Source organism: Xiphias gladius, chromosome 6, assembly GCF_016859285.1.
Source record: "Xiphias gladius isolate SHS-SW01 ecotype Sanya breed wild chromosome 6, ASM1685928v1, whole genome shotgun sequence".
Taxonomy (NCBI): domain Eukaryota; kingdom Metazoa; phylum Chordata; class Actinopteri; order Istiophoriformes; family Xiphiidae; genus Xiphias; species Xiphias gladius.
The window spans coordinates 12,136,073-12,150,518 of record NC_053405.1 but is presented as its reverse complement, the minus strand read 5'-3'; the positions used below and the strand labels follow the sequence as shown (position 1 = coordinate 12,150,518).

Below are 14,446 nucleotides of genomic sequence, written 5' to 3'. Positions count from 1 at the left end.
ATTGGGATACTCCTCAGGTTATACATGCGAGTGTTTGTTTAGCCCCTCAGACTTTGGGAGAATGTTTTGGGAAAGTAATATGAAAACAATTTGAATTTTTTAAACTGTAAGAGTCTTAAATCTGTTATTTTACCTTTATCCCACTTTGCCCTTTGCTAGGATAACCAATTGCTATAAGCTGTTATGTTTACACAGATGAACCTTGCAGCTAAACTTATGTGTGTGCATCTATTTCTGTCTTTCTCTCTGTACTTTTCCAACCAAACCCATTTGTTTTGTTCTCAAGCCAAATGAGTCGATCATGCCTGATTTGTTCTCATATTCATTTTGTCATTTATACACTGCACTGCACGTTGCAGTGTTTATCCAAGAAAAGATTTAATTTCAAAACTAGGCTTCGCCGTGACCTAGTCTCGCTAAGTCACTCAAGGACAAATTGTTGTTATTCCCTACCCCCACTCCAAAGCTTGCATCCTTCTCTTAGACACAACACCCCCAACCCACAGATTTTTATTATCCACACATACTCTTCAGTTTTTTTTCCACCACAATCAACAGCGTGATCAATGAACAAAGAAAAACAAACTGGCATCTAATTACACATTTCCAATCTCCCAAACCGCAGCTGATGTGCCTGAGAAATACAATGATTCTTTCTGATAAGTCAAACCATTCTCTCTTCAAAAGCCTATTTATGATGTTGTGTATTTCCACATAAAAAGGAAGAAGTCTGTCTGTGGGTAAGCAAAGAAAATAAAGAGTGAAAAAAGGGGTAGTGGAAAACAAAAATTGTGCCTTTCTCTCAGATGATCCAGGGAGAACAGGTGATCAAATGTCGAGCCATTGTTTGCCATTGCTTTAATTAATTCTGCTCGTTATCTCTGAGCTCAGAAAAGACCCCGATAGATCAGAATAGAAATGGAGCAGTGGTGGTGAAAGAGGAGAAAGGAGAGGGGAGAACCACAACAAGGAGGTAAGGAAGGGGAGGGAGAGAAAGAGGTATAACAGAGATTTTACCCCTGTAAAAAGAAACACCTCTCAACCATCTCTACATCAGCAGAAGTGAAAACACAGGTTATTTATGCATGGTGGATTAATGCATAGCCAACAGCCCAAGTGAATATCATGACTGACATCCAATTAAAGAAAAAAAAAAACAAAACAGCTCAGTATACCAATAGAAACCAACATCAAATTAATTAGAGCTGAAATTTTGCTGCATCATGTGAAAAAACAAACAAATGCAAATTATGTATTTGTAAATGGAGGCAAGCAGTGCTGGAAAAAAAAGATAAAGACAGCTGGTATGCAAATGCTAAAAGCATAGAGACTAACTTTCATAGTCAAAATCTGCTTCACTCTGAGGACTGCTTAGACCAGAATCTGTAAAGAACAGCAAACATAAAGGGAAATTTGTTTCAAAAGGCTGTAATGCAACAGAGAAGGCTATGTAGAAAGAAAACATAAAAATGTGCAAAATGATAAGACCATGAAATAAAACACAAAGGCAATACTACATTATTTAACCATGAGTAAACTCAGGCCCTCAGGTTGGCCTGAATGACAGATTTGAGCCAGGACTGCCACATAGACATGAAAAAGTAGGGCAAACATTTTCAGATTACACCTGACCTTCCCATCCGCTACCAAATCCCAGTCAGTGCCACAGTCCTCCTCTGAGCAGATAGGTTAGCAATGGGTGTCAGCCCCTGCTGAGAAACCCCTTCTAGCAAGCCCCATATCAATGTTCATAGAGATAAGGATAAGAAGTGGATTTGTTATCTCTAAGCTTTCATAAACACCAGTTAGAAGGGCCCATTGACAGGAATGAGAAAGAGACAGAGAATGGAAAAACCATCTTATATTTACTGGTGAAAGCTAACTCTGAAAGATTCCTTTGTCCACGGCTTGGTGCCATGGCAATGGGAGTGAAAGGTGTGGAAAAATGTCTGCATTCTTGGGTGACAGCTGTGGAGCCAGAGCTGATGGGAGTCAGAGGCCTGAGGAGTGTGGTGATGGTTCAAAGTCTTATCTGCTCCAGAGGAGAAGTCCTCAGAGGACGCGTAGACTCAGGTCTCCTCAACTGTTCAAGCAGAAAGGAGCCATCTGTGACCACATTAACTGGACTAAGAGGCCAAGAGATGCAGTTTGATTGGATGCGGGCAACCTGCCCAACAAGTGAAGGGAAATAAATTTTGCCGGGGTTGAAAGCTGAAATCTGATCAACAGATCGCTCGTGATAAGAAAGGTGCCAAATCACCCAAAGATGGCAACTTTGATCCATAGAAAACCGATAATTTGTTCCAGAATTAGAAGTGAGAAATGGAAGTAAAAGGAAATATGACTTGTGGGCAAAATGAAAAAAATAATGTTTTTTTTCTAGAAGAAACTTTGTGTTCTTTTCCCCAAAAATCTGGTTCCAAAAACATAAAACATTTCCTCTGTAATATTGCAAAAAGGCAGGTCATCATTCCAAGTTGGAAGCCAAAATAATCTGTATTAGTTTTTTCCTTAAAAGAAATACAGACTAACATGATAAGGATGTATGCCAGCCTTAGAACATTGCAAAGCTCAGTTATGCAAAATAAAAGTTGCTGAGTTTTGGTGGGTTTACCTTTCACTGACTTCTTCGCGAGAGAACGCCAGGCCAGTGGCACCAAATAAGTGAGAATAGATGACGACATCGAACATCCCCCTCTCCCTAATTGATTTGTGACAATGACTAATTAAGTCTAGCGGGGGTGCTCTAATCCACTGTCTCAAAATGTCATTCATCACAGCAGGAGGGATGTACAGGCATGTCTGATTATGTTTATATGTAAGCGTGCGCTGTGTCTTTTGATAGACCTGTTTGTGAGGAGGCGTGCATTGGTTTTTGCAGTCGTTGCTGTAATCTGGAGAAACAAGCAGGCTGCTGATGCATGCAAGCGATTGGCTGGTGTCCGTGGGTGAAAAGTGTGTGAAGCTGCGACACAACATTAGATTTTTTACATCCTTAAATGTGAAACACACTTCTTCTGACAGAATTATGGGGGCGTGAAGTGCCAAATGCGATGCTGTATTGGAGGGAGGAGATAAACAGAAACAGAGGTGGAGACAGCATAAATAGACATATATCAGAGAAATGTTGAAGACTAAACCCAATGAAACTCAGTTCACCTGTCTTTTAATTTGCAGGAGTTTTTTTTTCAATTTTTGACTGAACAGTAATTATGTAAATTCATATTACTTGGCACAGTCGGGAATGTCAGACTGATGATGTGAAGAGACACACATATTGCTGGTGGTAATCTTTGTGATGATCACCAACTGTTATAGTTTGCCAGCTTTATAACTATAATACTGGGAAAGAGTAGGAAAAAATGAGAAACGGTGAGAAAAGGGAAAAGGGAACACACACTGAAACAAATGATTGAGAAAAAAGAGAGAGTCCTTATAGGGAGGGGGGTTGGTGGGATAGACAGTAGATATCCACTGGGTCGTGCTGCTTCATTACTTTGGCCCCATTTGCCAATTAAACCCCAGGCACCATGGAGATAATGACAAAACAAGCCACTCTGTGCTCCGAGGAGTTATGGGATGTCACTGTGAGGCTGTCATATGACCTACAGGCTTTAAAGCACAAATGCACCAATGCATGCACACATGCACATGTGCATACACATACACATACAAACACAAACACACACACACACACACACACACACACACACACACACACACACACACACACACACACACACACACACACACACACACACACACAATGTACACACTCTCAAACGCATTAGCCATGCTTAGCTTAGAGGAAGCCTAATCAAAAACATATTTTTTTCCCCCCCAGCACCAGGGGTCACTGAGCACACATTGTCAATGTGGCATATGCTCTGTTGGATTGGACAGGCCTGGGATAAGTGCACTGGAAGTATGCTCATTTGAACAATGGTCGCTATTAACTGATGGGGATGTTCACAAATGCTCACCGGCCCACTTAATTGGGCTAAAATGTCAATTCAAATTAAATTCCCCAGGTGCGATAACGACATTGCCCAATTCTGCGGAACAACGGCAGGGCAAATGAGAATGCTTATTATATATAAAGAAAAGTCTCAACATGTATTCGTTAATGTTATGTAAAAGAGAGAAAGAGATTGTAACAAGAATTTCTATGATGTAAGGCAGGGAGGAGGACAGTTGAGGCAACGGTGGAAAGCGCTGAAAGTCCGAGAGACAAAGTGCAAGAATGGCCATTGCAACCTTGTCATTTCCGAACAACTGATAGGGCTCTGAATACCAAGCAAGATAAAGATGAGGACAGTAAATTGAACTTCCACGTTTCTGTGCATAAGGGGGTTCAAGCATCTCTTTTCATCCTAGTATCTCTCTTAGAGATACAGACTCAAAGCAGAATGCCTGGGCTCCCAAAGAAGTTGAAGAGAAATGCTCCATTTTGAAATCTGAGCCTTTTGATGGAGCAGAGACTGGCCCTGGATGACAGATGGATGGCTGAAGCACAACTAGGCTGAGACAGAAAGGTGGGAGGCAAAAAAAAGGAAAAGATACAATAGTATAAACAAAAGCGAGGGAGTGTGTTTCTATTACACCTCTTGAGAATTTACTCCTTTTTTTTTTTTGGCAGTTTGCTAAGGCAGGTGAGAGCAATGCCATTTAAACCTGTCTTCAATGTCAAATAAAATACTGGAAGAAAGATAATGTGAACCATCTACAGTCAAACTGAAAACACACGGCTTCTTATACAAGGTAAAAGGAGAAAAATGCTGATTTAGTGATACACCAGAAATTGAAAAATGTATTCCATGACGCTCAGCTACAGGTAACTTTGGGGACTACAATCACATTTATTTTAACTGTCTTTCCTGGCAGGATGACAGGTTTCCAAACTGGCCAACAGACATGCTACATGCAAATCCATGGTAACTGGGCAGTGGAAACTTAAGTGAACAAAATATAAAAAACACAAAAAAGCAAACTTGGTTCCATTATGGCTCAGACCAAATACAAGTAACTGTTGGTGCCATCATAGCCTAAATCACAGGAGGCTGAATAGAACGGTATACCGGTTGATAATGGGTCTGAAAAGGAGGCAGGAAGAAGATGTCAGATAAGCTTTAGGTGGAGAAGCCTTAGAGAATGAGTGTACGATCGCAAGTGCTCTGTTGTTAACAACAGACTTTATCCTGGATGAACACCAGAAGAAAAGTAAGACAAAAGTGGAAGCAAGTAAAAACGCAGGAAAACTTCAGAATGGGATTTGTTTCCAACATATAAACATTAAGACCAACAGCAGACACCATTTTCTAATTATTTGTTATTCGCGTATAGCTAATTGTTACATGGGGACATGGCAAACACATAAATATGGCTTGAAGATAGTAATGACGGCACATAATGTCAAACAGAATGATATGGGAGCACTTCATGGACATCATGTATGCTGCAGCATAAATTTAACTTTAAATTGCATCATTTGTGAATACTTAATCTCTGTGTAGGCTCTGTGCATGTGTGTGCCAATGCTACAATCTGCTGTCACTACTCTTGTAAATTATATTAAAACACATAACTGCACGTGTAAGTTTTATCTTAGATGAATAAAATGGTTTTCATTTTAAATTAATAATTTGGTGTCACGAAGGAAGGTTTTCTGCAGGTGTGTCTATACTTGCCCACAGTAATATAATAATTATATAATACATTGGCAGCCAATATTTGTATTTTTGGATTACAGATGCTTCTAATTTAATTTTTTTGCCAAATTTAGAAATGTGCTTTCTATATCAGTAGGTTCCAAAAATAGGGATTTTGAAGTTCCTGCAAAACGTCGTTCTTTGCTTCTGAAATTGCATTTATCATTAAAGCCTCAGAAACAGCAACCTCTGTGCTTCTTAAAATTCAGTTTTTGTTTTTTTGACAACTTTGGTATCTTCCCTAATAATACATATACATTAGTCTACTGTTGTACAGACCACTGTCATTACAAAGATAGCAGGCATTCTGTTTCCTGTGGAAACAGTTTTAGAGTGGAAATCCAATTAGACCAATGAAACACAAGCCTTAGATGGCTTTTTAACAGGAAAGCTTTTATCCAACAATCAAAAGTAGTTATTTTAGAGGTCTGAATGTAGATTTAATGTTATTAACCCTGTAATCCATGATCTTTTCTAATGCAGAATTCTTGTGTTTTTACTTTTTTATGTATCTAATCTTTATGGTTGTTGCTATCTTTAGACTGTGTTGTAAAACTGTATCCAGTGTGTTTACAATCTGTAGTTTCTAGTCAGCACAACGTTATATTAACCTATACTCATATTTGTGAAAATAAGACAATAAGATATGAAAATAAGACACAAACTGTAAAATACCAAATTTTTCTTTAAAGCCAAGGTGAGAGAGGGTTTCTTTTTTTCAGGCTGTCACACCTAAAGCTGGATGAGCAAACTTCCTTCTTCTCATCTATCATATTGTCAGTGAAAATTAAAATCAGTTTTTTACTGAAAGGCCAATAAAGACAAATATGGCCTAACATATGACTATGAGTTCCTCAGTGTAAGTGCTGTGTGACTTTCTTGTACCTGGAGTTTGGAAATTGATGCGTCTCATCTCTACAGGGTCTGTAGGGTGGTGGGGCGTAATGTCTGCGTTGTTCAGAAGACATTTTGTGCGTGGCTCTGACTCTTTTCTCTTGCGGCTGGAGAGTAAGACAAAGAAAGAGTAGAAAGAGGGGAAGACGTACAACAAAAAACAACAGAATAACTTTTTGTAAGCACTTGATCCAGCAAAACAATCACCACTCTCAGTAATGACATTTCCTAAAATACTCAACAGCTCCAACTGACTCCTCGGGTCGAGAACGCTCGAGTGAAACCAACTCAAGCATCGGAGACTGAGAATGCGTATCAAGTACGCAAAACTCTCCTTCACACTCACTAATTACAGGCATCTATTGTGCTGTGGCAGGCTATTCTATTTTCCCCTTTAAAATGCAATGAAGTACGTCTAAGCCTTACCTGTCAGGTTTGCTGTTTCCATAGAAAGCAATGGGAGTCAAATAAATATATAAAGATGGTGAAAACACAACACACAAGGAGAAAAGGAGAGGGGGAGGCAAGAAGAGAGATAAATCAATAGAGAGCAGTTTTAAATTCACAGGGGTCGCTGCTGGGCTCGCAAAACGCGAGATAAGGCTCATCAACATTTGGGGGGGGTGAGTAAATTTGTGTGCATGTGTGCACGTGTATCAGTGTGTGAGAACAAGTGAGTATTCAATGAAGTGTGCAAGTAAGCCCATTTGTGACCCTGTGTCTGTGTGTCTATGTACAGTATCTGTGTGTGTGTGTGTGATTATGTGTGCTCAAAGGACATATACAGATGGGGAAGGGGAATGTCAGGGCCAAGGGCAGACCCGGGAAACACTATTCACCAGGGCAGATGAAGGGGGATATGGGAGAGTCAGGTAGAGAGAAAGAGAAGAGAGAAAAAAGAGAGATCCAAGGAGAGATGTTACTCTCCCTAACCACCAAGATGGAGGTAAGGCAAGGTCAGACAGTCAGGGGTCATCTGACAGTAGCAAGCAGTACTTGTGTTTTGCTCACATCAGTCCTCCCCCCTAAGATAATGCAGAGATATTCTCAGGTATGCGGGGAAACCTCTTACACCACTGTTCAGTTGAGACCTGTGGCCACTGAGGCTAAAAGCTACACCTAACTGTAAAATACGGGAGAAATAGTGACTAAATTGTATGTTCCACCAGAACCAGGACACTGAGGAACAGTAAATTCATTTAGACTTGTAACAGGAAGACAGCTGCCTCCTGTAAGGTTAATTAAGCACAAAATCAGAGTTTGATTTCTACCCCTAGAAATTATGGTATCACACTCTTTTTCATTAAATTATTAATAGCCTCCATTTTAAACTAATAATGGTTATAATGACTAGTAAGGCAGCTTGGGCAACATGGGAATAATACATTTCAAGAGTATTCTTTTCAGAATTAATAGGTATTATTTTAATATATATCTGTGACGTCTCCCTTGATTGGTAGATTGTATCATTCTTAGTCTAGTTATTGAGCACCATCTCAAAGAATCTCCTCCTCTCTTCTTTCTCCAGTCCCCTCACTTCCCACAACCATCTTTTACGTGAAAAAGCTCTTTCGTATTTACATGCAACAATAATTTTGGGTCTTAGAATATCATGCTGCTTTGAATACAAAATCAGCCCCTCTTTCAACATGCTCCCTAACATGCAATTATATCTCAGTAGCCCAATTCCTCGGTTACATAGCAAAAAACTGGTTCAACATCAAATGACAAGAAAATCTGCAATGTGTGTTACTGGATTTCAAAACCAAACAAAACAAAACACCCAAAAAAAAATCTTGACATTCACCCTAATTCACTAAAAAAATGGATCACAGTTATATTGCTTATGTAGACCAGTGGGTAGAGCAAAGCACTAACTAACGCTAAAAGCTAAAGGATTCAATTCCCTGTGTAGGTCGGAAAGATTGGATTTTAAATATCTTTCCAGTATAAAGCATTTGATACTGGCTTGATCTTTTGAGGTTGAACAATGTTATTTTTGTACTGTAAAGTCTACATGTAGGTCCAACTGCATTTACCACAAAAACTACAATTCCGAAGCCAACTCACTTTTTATACAGGAGAATGGCGATCACGATGCAGATGATGAAGACCACAGCCAGGACTGGGCCCACCACCCATATGAGTCCATCACCAGTCTCTTTTGGCAGGGGGTCCATAGTCTGCTCTGTAGTCATCACTATGTCGGTATAAGGGCTGGTAGCAAACATTTTCTGAACAGAAAAATCAGGCAAAAGTGAAACCCAATCTAGGTTACAGCATGGTATATGCACGAAATTAATGAAGTTCAGTGAAATGAAAAGAGACCTGAGAGTATCTACATTAACCAGCACAAACTGGACAAAAATGTATAAACTGAGTGAACTGTTCTGAACAGAACCCTCTGAAATAAGATTGAAATATGTCAGCTTTGGATGAACAAAAACTGAAGTGAACCACAATTATAAGAACAGAGCTGAATTAGTAAATCCACTCTGCTCATAAGAAATTGACCAAACTGAACTAGTAACTCACCCCGGCGGTGGCATTGAGTTCAGCCAGCAGGAAGAAGACATACTCCTGGTCAGGTTCAAGAGGCTTGTTCTCACAGCTGCTGTGGCGGTGGTCAGATCCCACAGTAAAGCTGGAAGGCAGCTCCCTGAAGCAGGCTGTGATGTAGGGTTTCCTCTGGTCCAGCTGAGCAAGCTGACGGCGTGAACGACGCTTTGGGGTCACCTCCCGCAACAGCTGATTGATGTAAAAGGGTATTTTTTTTACTTTTGCTGTTCAGTTTTGTTTCTGCTTTTATTTTTGTCGTTTCTACAGCATGATTTCCAAATTAAATGATTGGTCTTTTACAAGGACTAGAACTAGAGAGCAACTTAGTCTGAGATAATAATGTTTTTTTTTGAGGCTGTCAAAGGTTTGTTTATAATGTACCATGTCCAGATTAAAAATGGCAAAAAAAGTGAGATACCTTCAATGATAATAAAATGAGATACACACAAAATAATTTGTCATCAGTGAGTGACACTCTTCAATTTTTATAATTATTAGGATATGAAGTATTTTTATTGTAGGATCAATAAAATGACTGGAACACCCCTAACCCAACTGATAAAAATGTGTCACTTGGCAAGATTAAGGGTTATCACATTTTCCATAAAGAAGTTACTTGTGGGTCTAAGTGACTGTTCTGTACAAAGGCTTGACCCCTTTCACTGGACTGACTGAGATCAAAGAAAAAGAAATGCTCAAAAAGCTGCTAACTGTCTGGCAAAGTTTCATGTAACCAGGCCCCTACCTCCCTAAGACCCAACCCCCTTCTTATTCATTTCAAACTGCAGACAAAGTCGGGCGCTAAACACAGGGAATGTGTGTAATCCCAAATCCAAAAGGGATGGCTGCTGTTGATCTGGCACTCAAGGTGACCCTGAGCTATGGGAAGAGTAGGAGAAGAGTGTGTAATTCTCTCAGTTGCATGCTTGGGGGGGATAAATTAGCATAGCTGAGATGTACTTACTACTGTGTTGTGTATGCCCATGTCTGGTACATGGTGTGTACAATACAATTTGCCTAACACATGCAATTGCTGGCAACACAAACGTATGTCTGTGGAATCCCTCCCTGAAAACACATAGTTTTGCCAGCAGAGGATAAAAGAGGAAAGTCTCATAAAAAAAAAAGTGTTTCTGAACTTTTGAAGCGGCCTCTTCTTATTTCACACAATACATTCGGTATACTTAAATCTATTTGACATAGTATTCCCAAACAACCTACTCACTTCTTGTGTGCCAAATGAACCCCACACCTCTTGTTGTTAAAAGATCCTACCTCATCCATGTCCATCTCATCAGGGTTCTTCAAGTTCTTAACATTTCCAGAGGTCCTCTTAAGTGGCACCACTACCAGATAGAAGTTCCTGGAAACAGCACCAAATTAAATTACAAAAAACCCACCCAAAAACATAGAAACTCTTTGTCAATCTTGTATGGCAGTTTATATTAAAACATTTACTATAGAGCTGATGAATTGGAAATTGTGGTGATAGTTCAGACTTGCAGGAGCTCTAGCCCAGTTCAGCATTTCTCAGAGAACTGAACACCTAAACTCCTATTTCAACACATCTCAACATCTTGAGATCTCAATCCATATCGAATGATATCTCAAGCATCTTAAGATTTGAACGTGAATACTCGAACTCTCAAAAATAATTCAGACAGAGCTTGCAATACCCATATTTAAGCATGCTATACTCACTTGACATCCTTGGTATCGACTGGTGGGAAGGACATGGTGGGCATGTTGTTAGACTTAGCGTAGATGTCCAGCTTGGGTTTCTTGACCAGGATGAATGGAGCGGTCCTGGCCACCACACGGTGTCTTGGCCCACCATCCATGCTTTCTTGGCACGTCACCCTGAACTCGTAAGTAGTATTGTGCCTTAGCCCAGTGACGAGCACCCTCATCTGCCTGGCATCCACATCCATCTTCTGACGGTTGTACTCGATCTAGAGTTCAGTAGATGGTGAAGAAATTAAAACGATAACAGGTAAGAGGGATAGTTAGTTGTCTGATTATTCAGGTAGGTCAACAGATTGGTGGTTGAACAGACATGGATGGATAAGTAAGGAGGCAGATGTAGGTACGAATGATGGATGTGACAAATGACGAATGCATAAAAAATGGCAATAGTGTAAAGTCAGGCCATTTTCAATTTAATAAAAACAGATGAAAATGAATTTTTCATTTTCAGAGTGGGATTTTCAGAATGTTTTGAAATTAAAATTTAACTCATCTATCAGCTGAGGTTTTTTTTTTTTTTTTAACACATTAACTCACCGTGCATTTGTATGGAGACCTGCTTTCAGAAAACTTCCATGCAAGGACCACTGTGGTCTTGGTGGCCCACTTGACAGTGAAATTCTTTGGGACATCTGTTGAATGGACAAATGCAAGAAAAACAAAAACAAAGAAAGTGTATGTTCAGTGAATGGAACATGTAGAGAGACTAAGGAAAGAGAAACAAATGAAGAGCCTTTGGTTTAAAAAAACAAAACAAAACAAAATACTGTAGTTTCCCTGGAACGTTCCTCTGGGTTGGAGAGTAAGCGTAACGGTGAGTTGTGATTGGCTGTGAGAAGGGCAATGCCATTGGTTAAGACACACAGCACGTAAGACTCATGGACGACAAACCCATGGAGCACAAGGGTGCGCCCACTGGCTAGCCATCGCGGGTAGTGCCAACCCGTCTCACCAATGTCTTTGAACCCATGATCACTTGAGGATTAACAGCTGACCCATGTGGTCTCAATGCCAACTGTTCTTACACCTCTACTGAGTGTGGGTTGGCACTGCCAACGTGCTGCCAGGCAGGCATAGAGACAGACCCAAAACACAGCATGCTAACAGTCCTCAGCAGTGCATCTGGGGGATGCCATGCCACAAGCTGTCCCGTTAAGGGACAGAAGAAGGGGGAAGGAGGAATTAGGAGAGGAAGGGAGTTAAGAAGGGAGGGAATATCTAAAAACAAACCCAAAACCAAAAATAAAATAAAGAACCAAAATATGCTTTCTGCAAACTTAGAATAGTCCAAACATAGTCTTGGAGTGACTGGGTTTGACTGAGGTCCTACCTTGTTTGAAAACTGGGGATGTGAGATGGCATTAGCTGCGTGAGTGTGCTTGGCAAAGGGCTGCAAGGATGACTGACAGGAGTGTCTGATCAAACAGCACTTACCTTGAGATTTTATGCTGCTCTCCTCTTTCTCAAAATGACTGACTATAGCTTACTGACTTAGGTTTTACCTTAATTTGGTTAGTGAAGTGAATATCCAACGCCAAACAATTTCAATATAAATTTTTTCTTTTTCTTGAGGAGAAGTGGAGGTGGTTGAAGGGAGAGGTGGGGCAGTTTTCATTTTTGTATTGTTGCAGATTGTTTTTAGCCAATTTCCAACCCCCTGCCAACTGGGCTGGGAAAGAAACAGGCAAGCCCTACCTGATGGATCAAAGGCCACCGTCCGATACTGGATAGGAGGGCTGTAGGGCCCTGGACCTACACTGGTGTGTGCACGTATTTTCACATCATACGCTGAGTTCGGTTTGAGGCTGTTGAGCACGTAGCTGGACAGGCTCGGGGGCAAGCGGAGTTCCCGTGGTGCTCCTCCAGCACCTGCTTCTTTATAGGCCAAAGTGTACTCCGTGATTACCCCATTCCTCTCCGCCAGAACTGGAGGAGACCAGGACAGCTGCACTGAGCAGCACGTCACATTGGAACCCTCATTTATTTGAGGGTATCCCCCTGGTGTATTCTCAGGCACACTGAGTTCCACAACAGCCTCTTCCCCAAAGCCCCCTCTGCTCTTGGCTGAGATTTTAAAGAGATAAATGGCCCCCCGGTGAATGTTGCCCACAGAGTACTGTCGTTCTTGGGGAGCAAATTCCAGTGTGGCCAAAGGAGAGACATCCTTCCGGCCAAACTGGAGCCGGTAACCCTGCAGGTCCATGCCATTGGTCAGGTCTGGAGGGTCCCAGCGAACAACAGCTGATGTCTCCGAGTTCTGAGCCACTGAGAGATAGGGTGAACCAGGCACTGTGCAGATAAAGAAATAAAATAAATCTTAATTTCTGTGCTTTCCAGTTATATGAGGCTGTATACTTTTAAAGTGACATGCTTTAAATACTATAAATGGAGACACAAACTGAGTTCTTTTTAAAACGCAAATACTACTTTTGTTAAAACATTCATATCACAGTCAAACAATCAGCAATGTCATCAAATTAAAAATAAATAATTTATATTTTATAAACATCATCTATTGCTATAAAAACCACGAAACAGGGTTTCTATTCTTCATTACTTTACTAGGCAAAATGTAGCTCAGACCCAAATGGGTGATAGCTGAAGTTTGCATGTTTCACAAGTAAAGCACTGACTTTATATTTACCATTTCAATGCTCTTCAGATAAAACATTAGGGACTGAAGCCCTGACACTGATGCTACTACAGTATACTACTGAAACATTAATTCAGTGTGGAGAACAAATACCTGCATTAGACCTGTCGAATTATACTGTATGGTACACTAAAGGAATCACATATTCTCAGTGACTATGGTAAATATTAACAGATTACAGATACCACACTTGTAGTAACAATTTTAATTTAAGCCATCCATCAGTTAACATCCCAATAAACTGAGTCAGGTTGTGTTGCATGGAGATGTGGAAGATCCTCAAAGCCTCTAAATTCTTTAGTGATCACTGCACCCATTATCATTTCATGATAAATGTAAGCTCCAGCCAAAATCATTTCTGTGATGCAAAGCATCATTAAAACTTTAAGCAGAGAACAGTGCCTCTTTCAGCTGTTAGAGTCATCTCTTGTTTTAAAATGGATGATCTACGCTTGGGGTCTAGACACCATTCTTCAGAGTGGCCCAGTTTTGCTGCTCTTATGGATGACACACGTCTCATCTTAACCCTCCTTTTAAGGCCCCATCAGTGTGACAGAGGCAGCAGTTATGGGAATCCTTCAGTTCTTGAGTTGCAGTCAAAGCTTTGTGAGCAATGAGTGTGGCTGATTTGCGCTTGAGCCCCATCTCTCTGTAAATAGATTATATCTTGACTCACTCATCTTCGTCCCTTCTTTCTCAGAAATACAAGGCACTGACAGGACAGATAACTGGTAAATATAAGTGAGGTTACAATTGCAGACACAGATGGTGTTAGTGATGTTCTCAACAAATGCTTTTGTTATTTTTGTATTATAAAACTGACTGCATAAAGCAGGTAATACGACACTTTCAGTTTATTCACTGTAATCAATTTAATTTCATGCCT

The 14,446-nt window shown here is 40.4% G+C and overlaps 1 protein-coding gene across 13 annotated transcripts in view; it reads right to left on the bottom strand.

Annotated features, from left to right (window-relative positions):
* The window catches only part of ptprsa (protein tyrosine phosphatase receptor type Sa), a 230,334-nt gene that overhangs the window by 29,521 nt on the left and 186,367 nt on the right, over positions 1–14,446 (bottom strand). For 11 of the 13 annotated variants that reach the window (XM_040128917.1, XM_040128913.1, XM_040128921.1 and 8 more), the window contains 8 exons: positions 12,603–13,196; positions 11,445–11,539; positions 10,863–11,113; positions 10,437–10,524; positions 9,138–9,350; positions 8,673–8,836; positions 6,594–6,709; positions 1,336–1,383 (listed from right to left, as the gene is read on the bottom strand). In XM_040128917.1, coding sequence (XP_039984851.1) covers positions 1,336–1,383; positions 6,594–6,709; positions 8,673–8,836; positions 9,138–9,350; positions 10,437–10,524; positions 10,863–11,113; positions 11,445–11,539; positions 12,603–13,196 — 1,569 coding nt within the window. The remainder of the gene's footprint in view (positions 1–1,335; positions 1,384–6,593; positions 6,710–8,672; positions 8,837–9,137; positions 9,351–10,436; positions 10,525–10,862; positions 11,114–11,444; positions 11,540–12,602; positions 13,197–14,446) is intronic. The other 2 variants (XM_040128924.1, XM_040128926.1) reach the window with 1 other exon arrangement.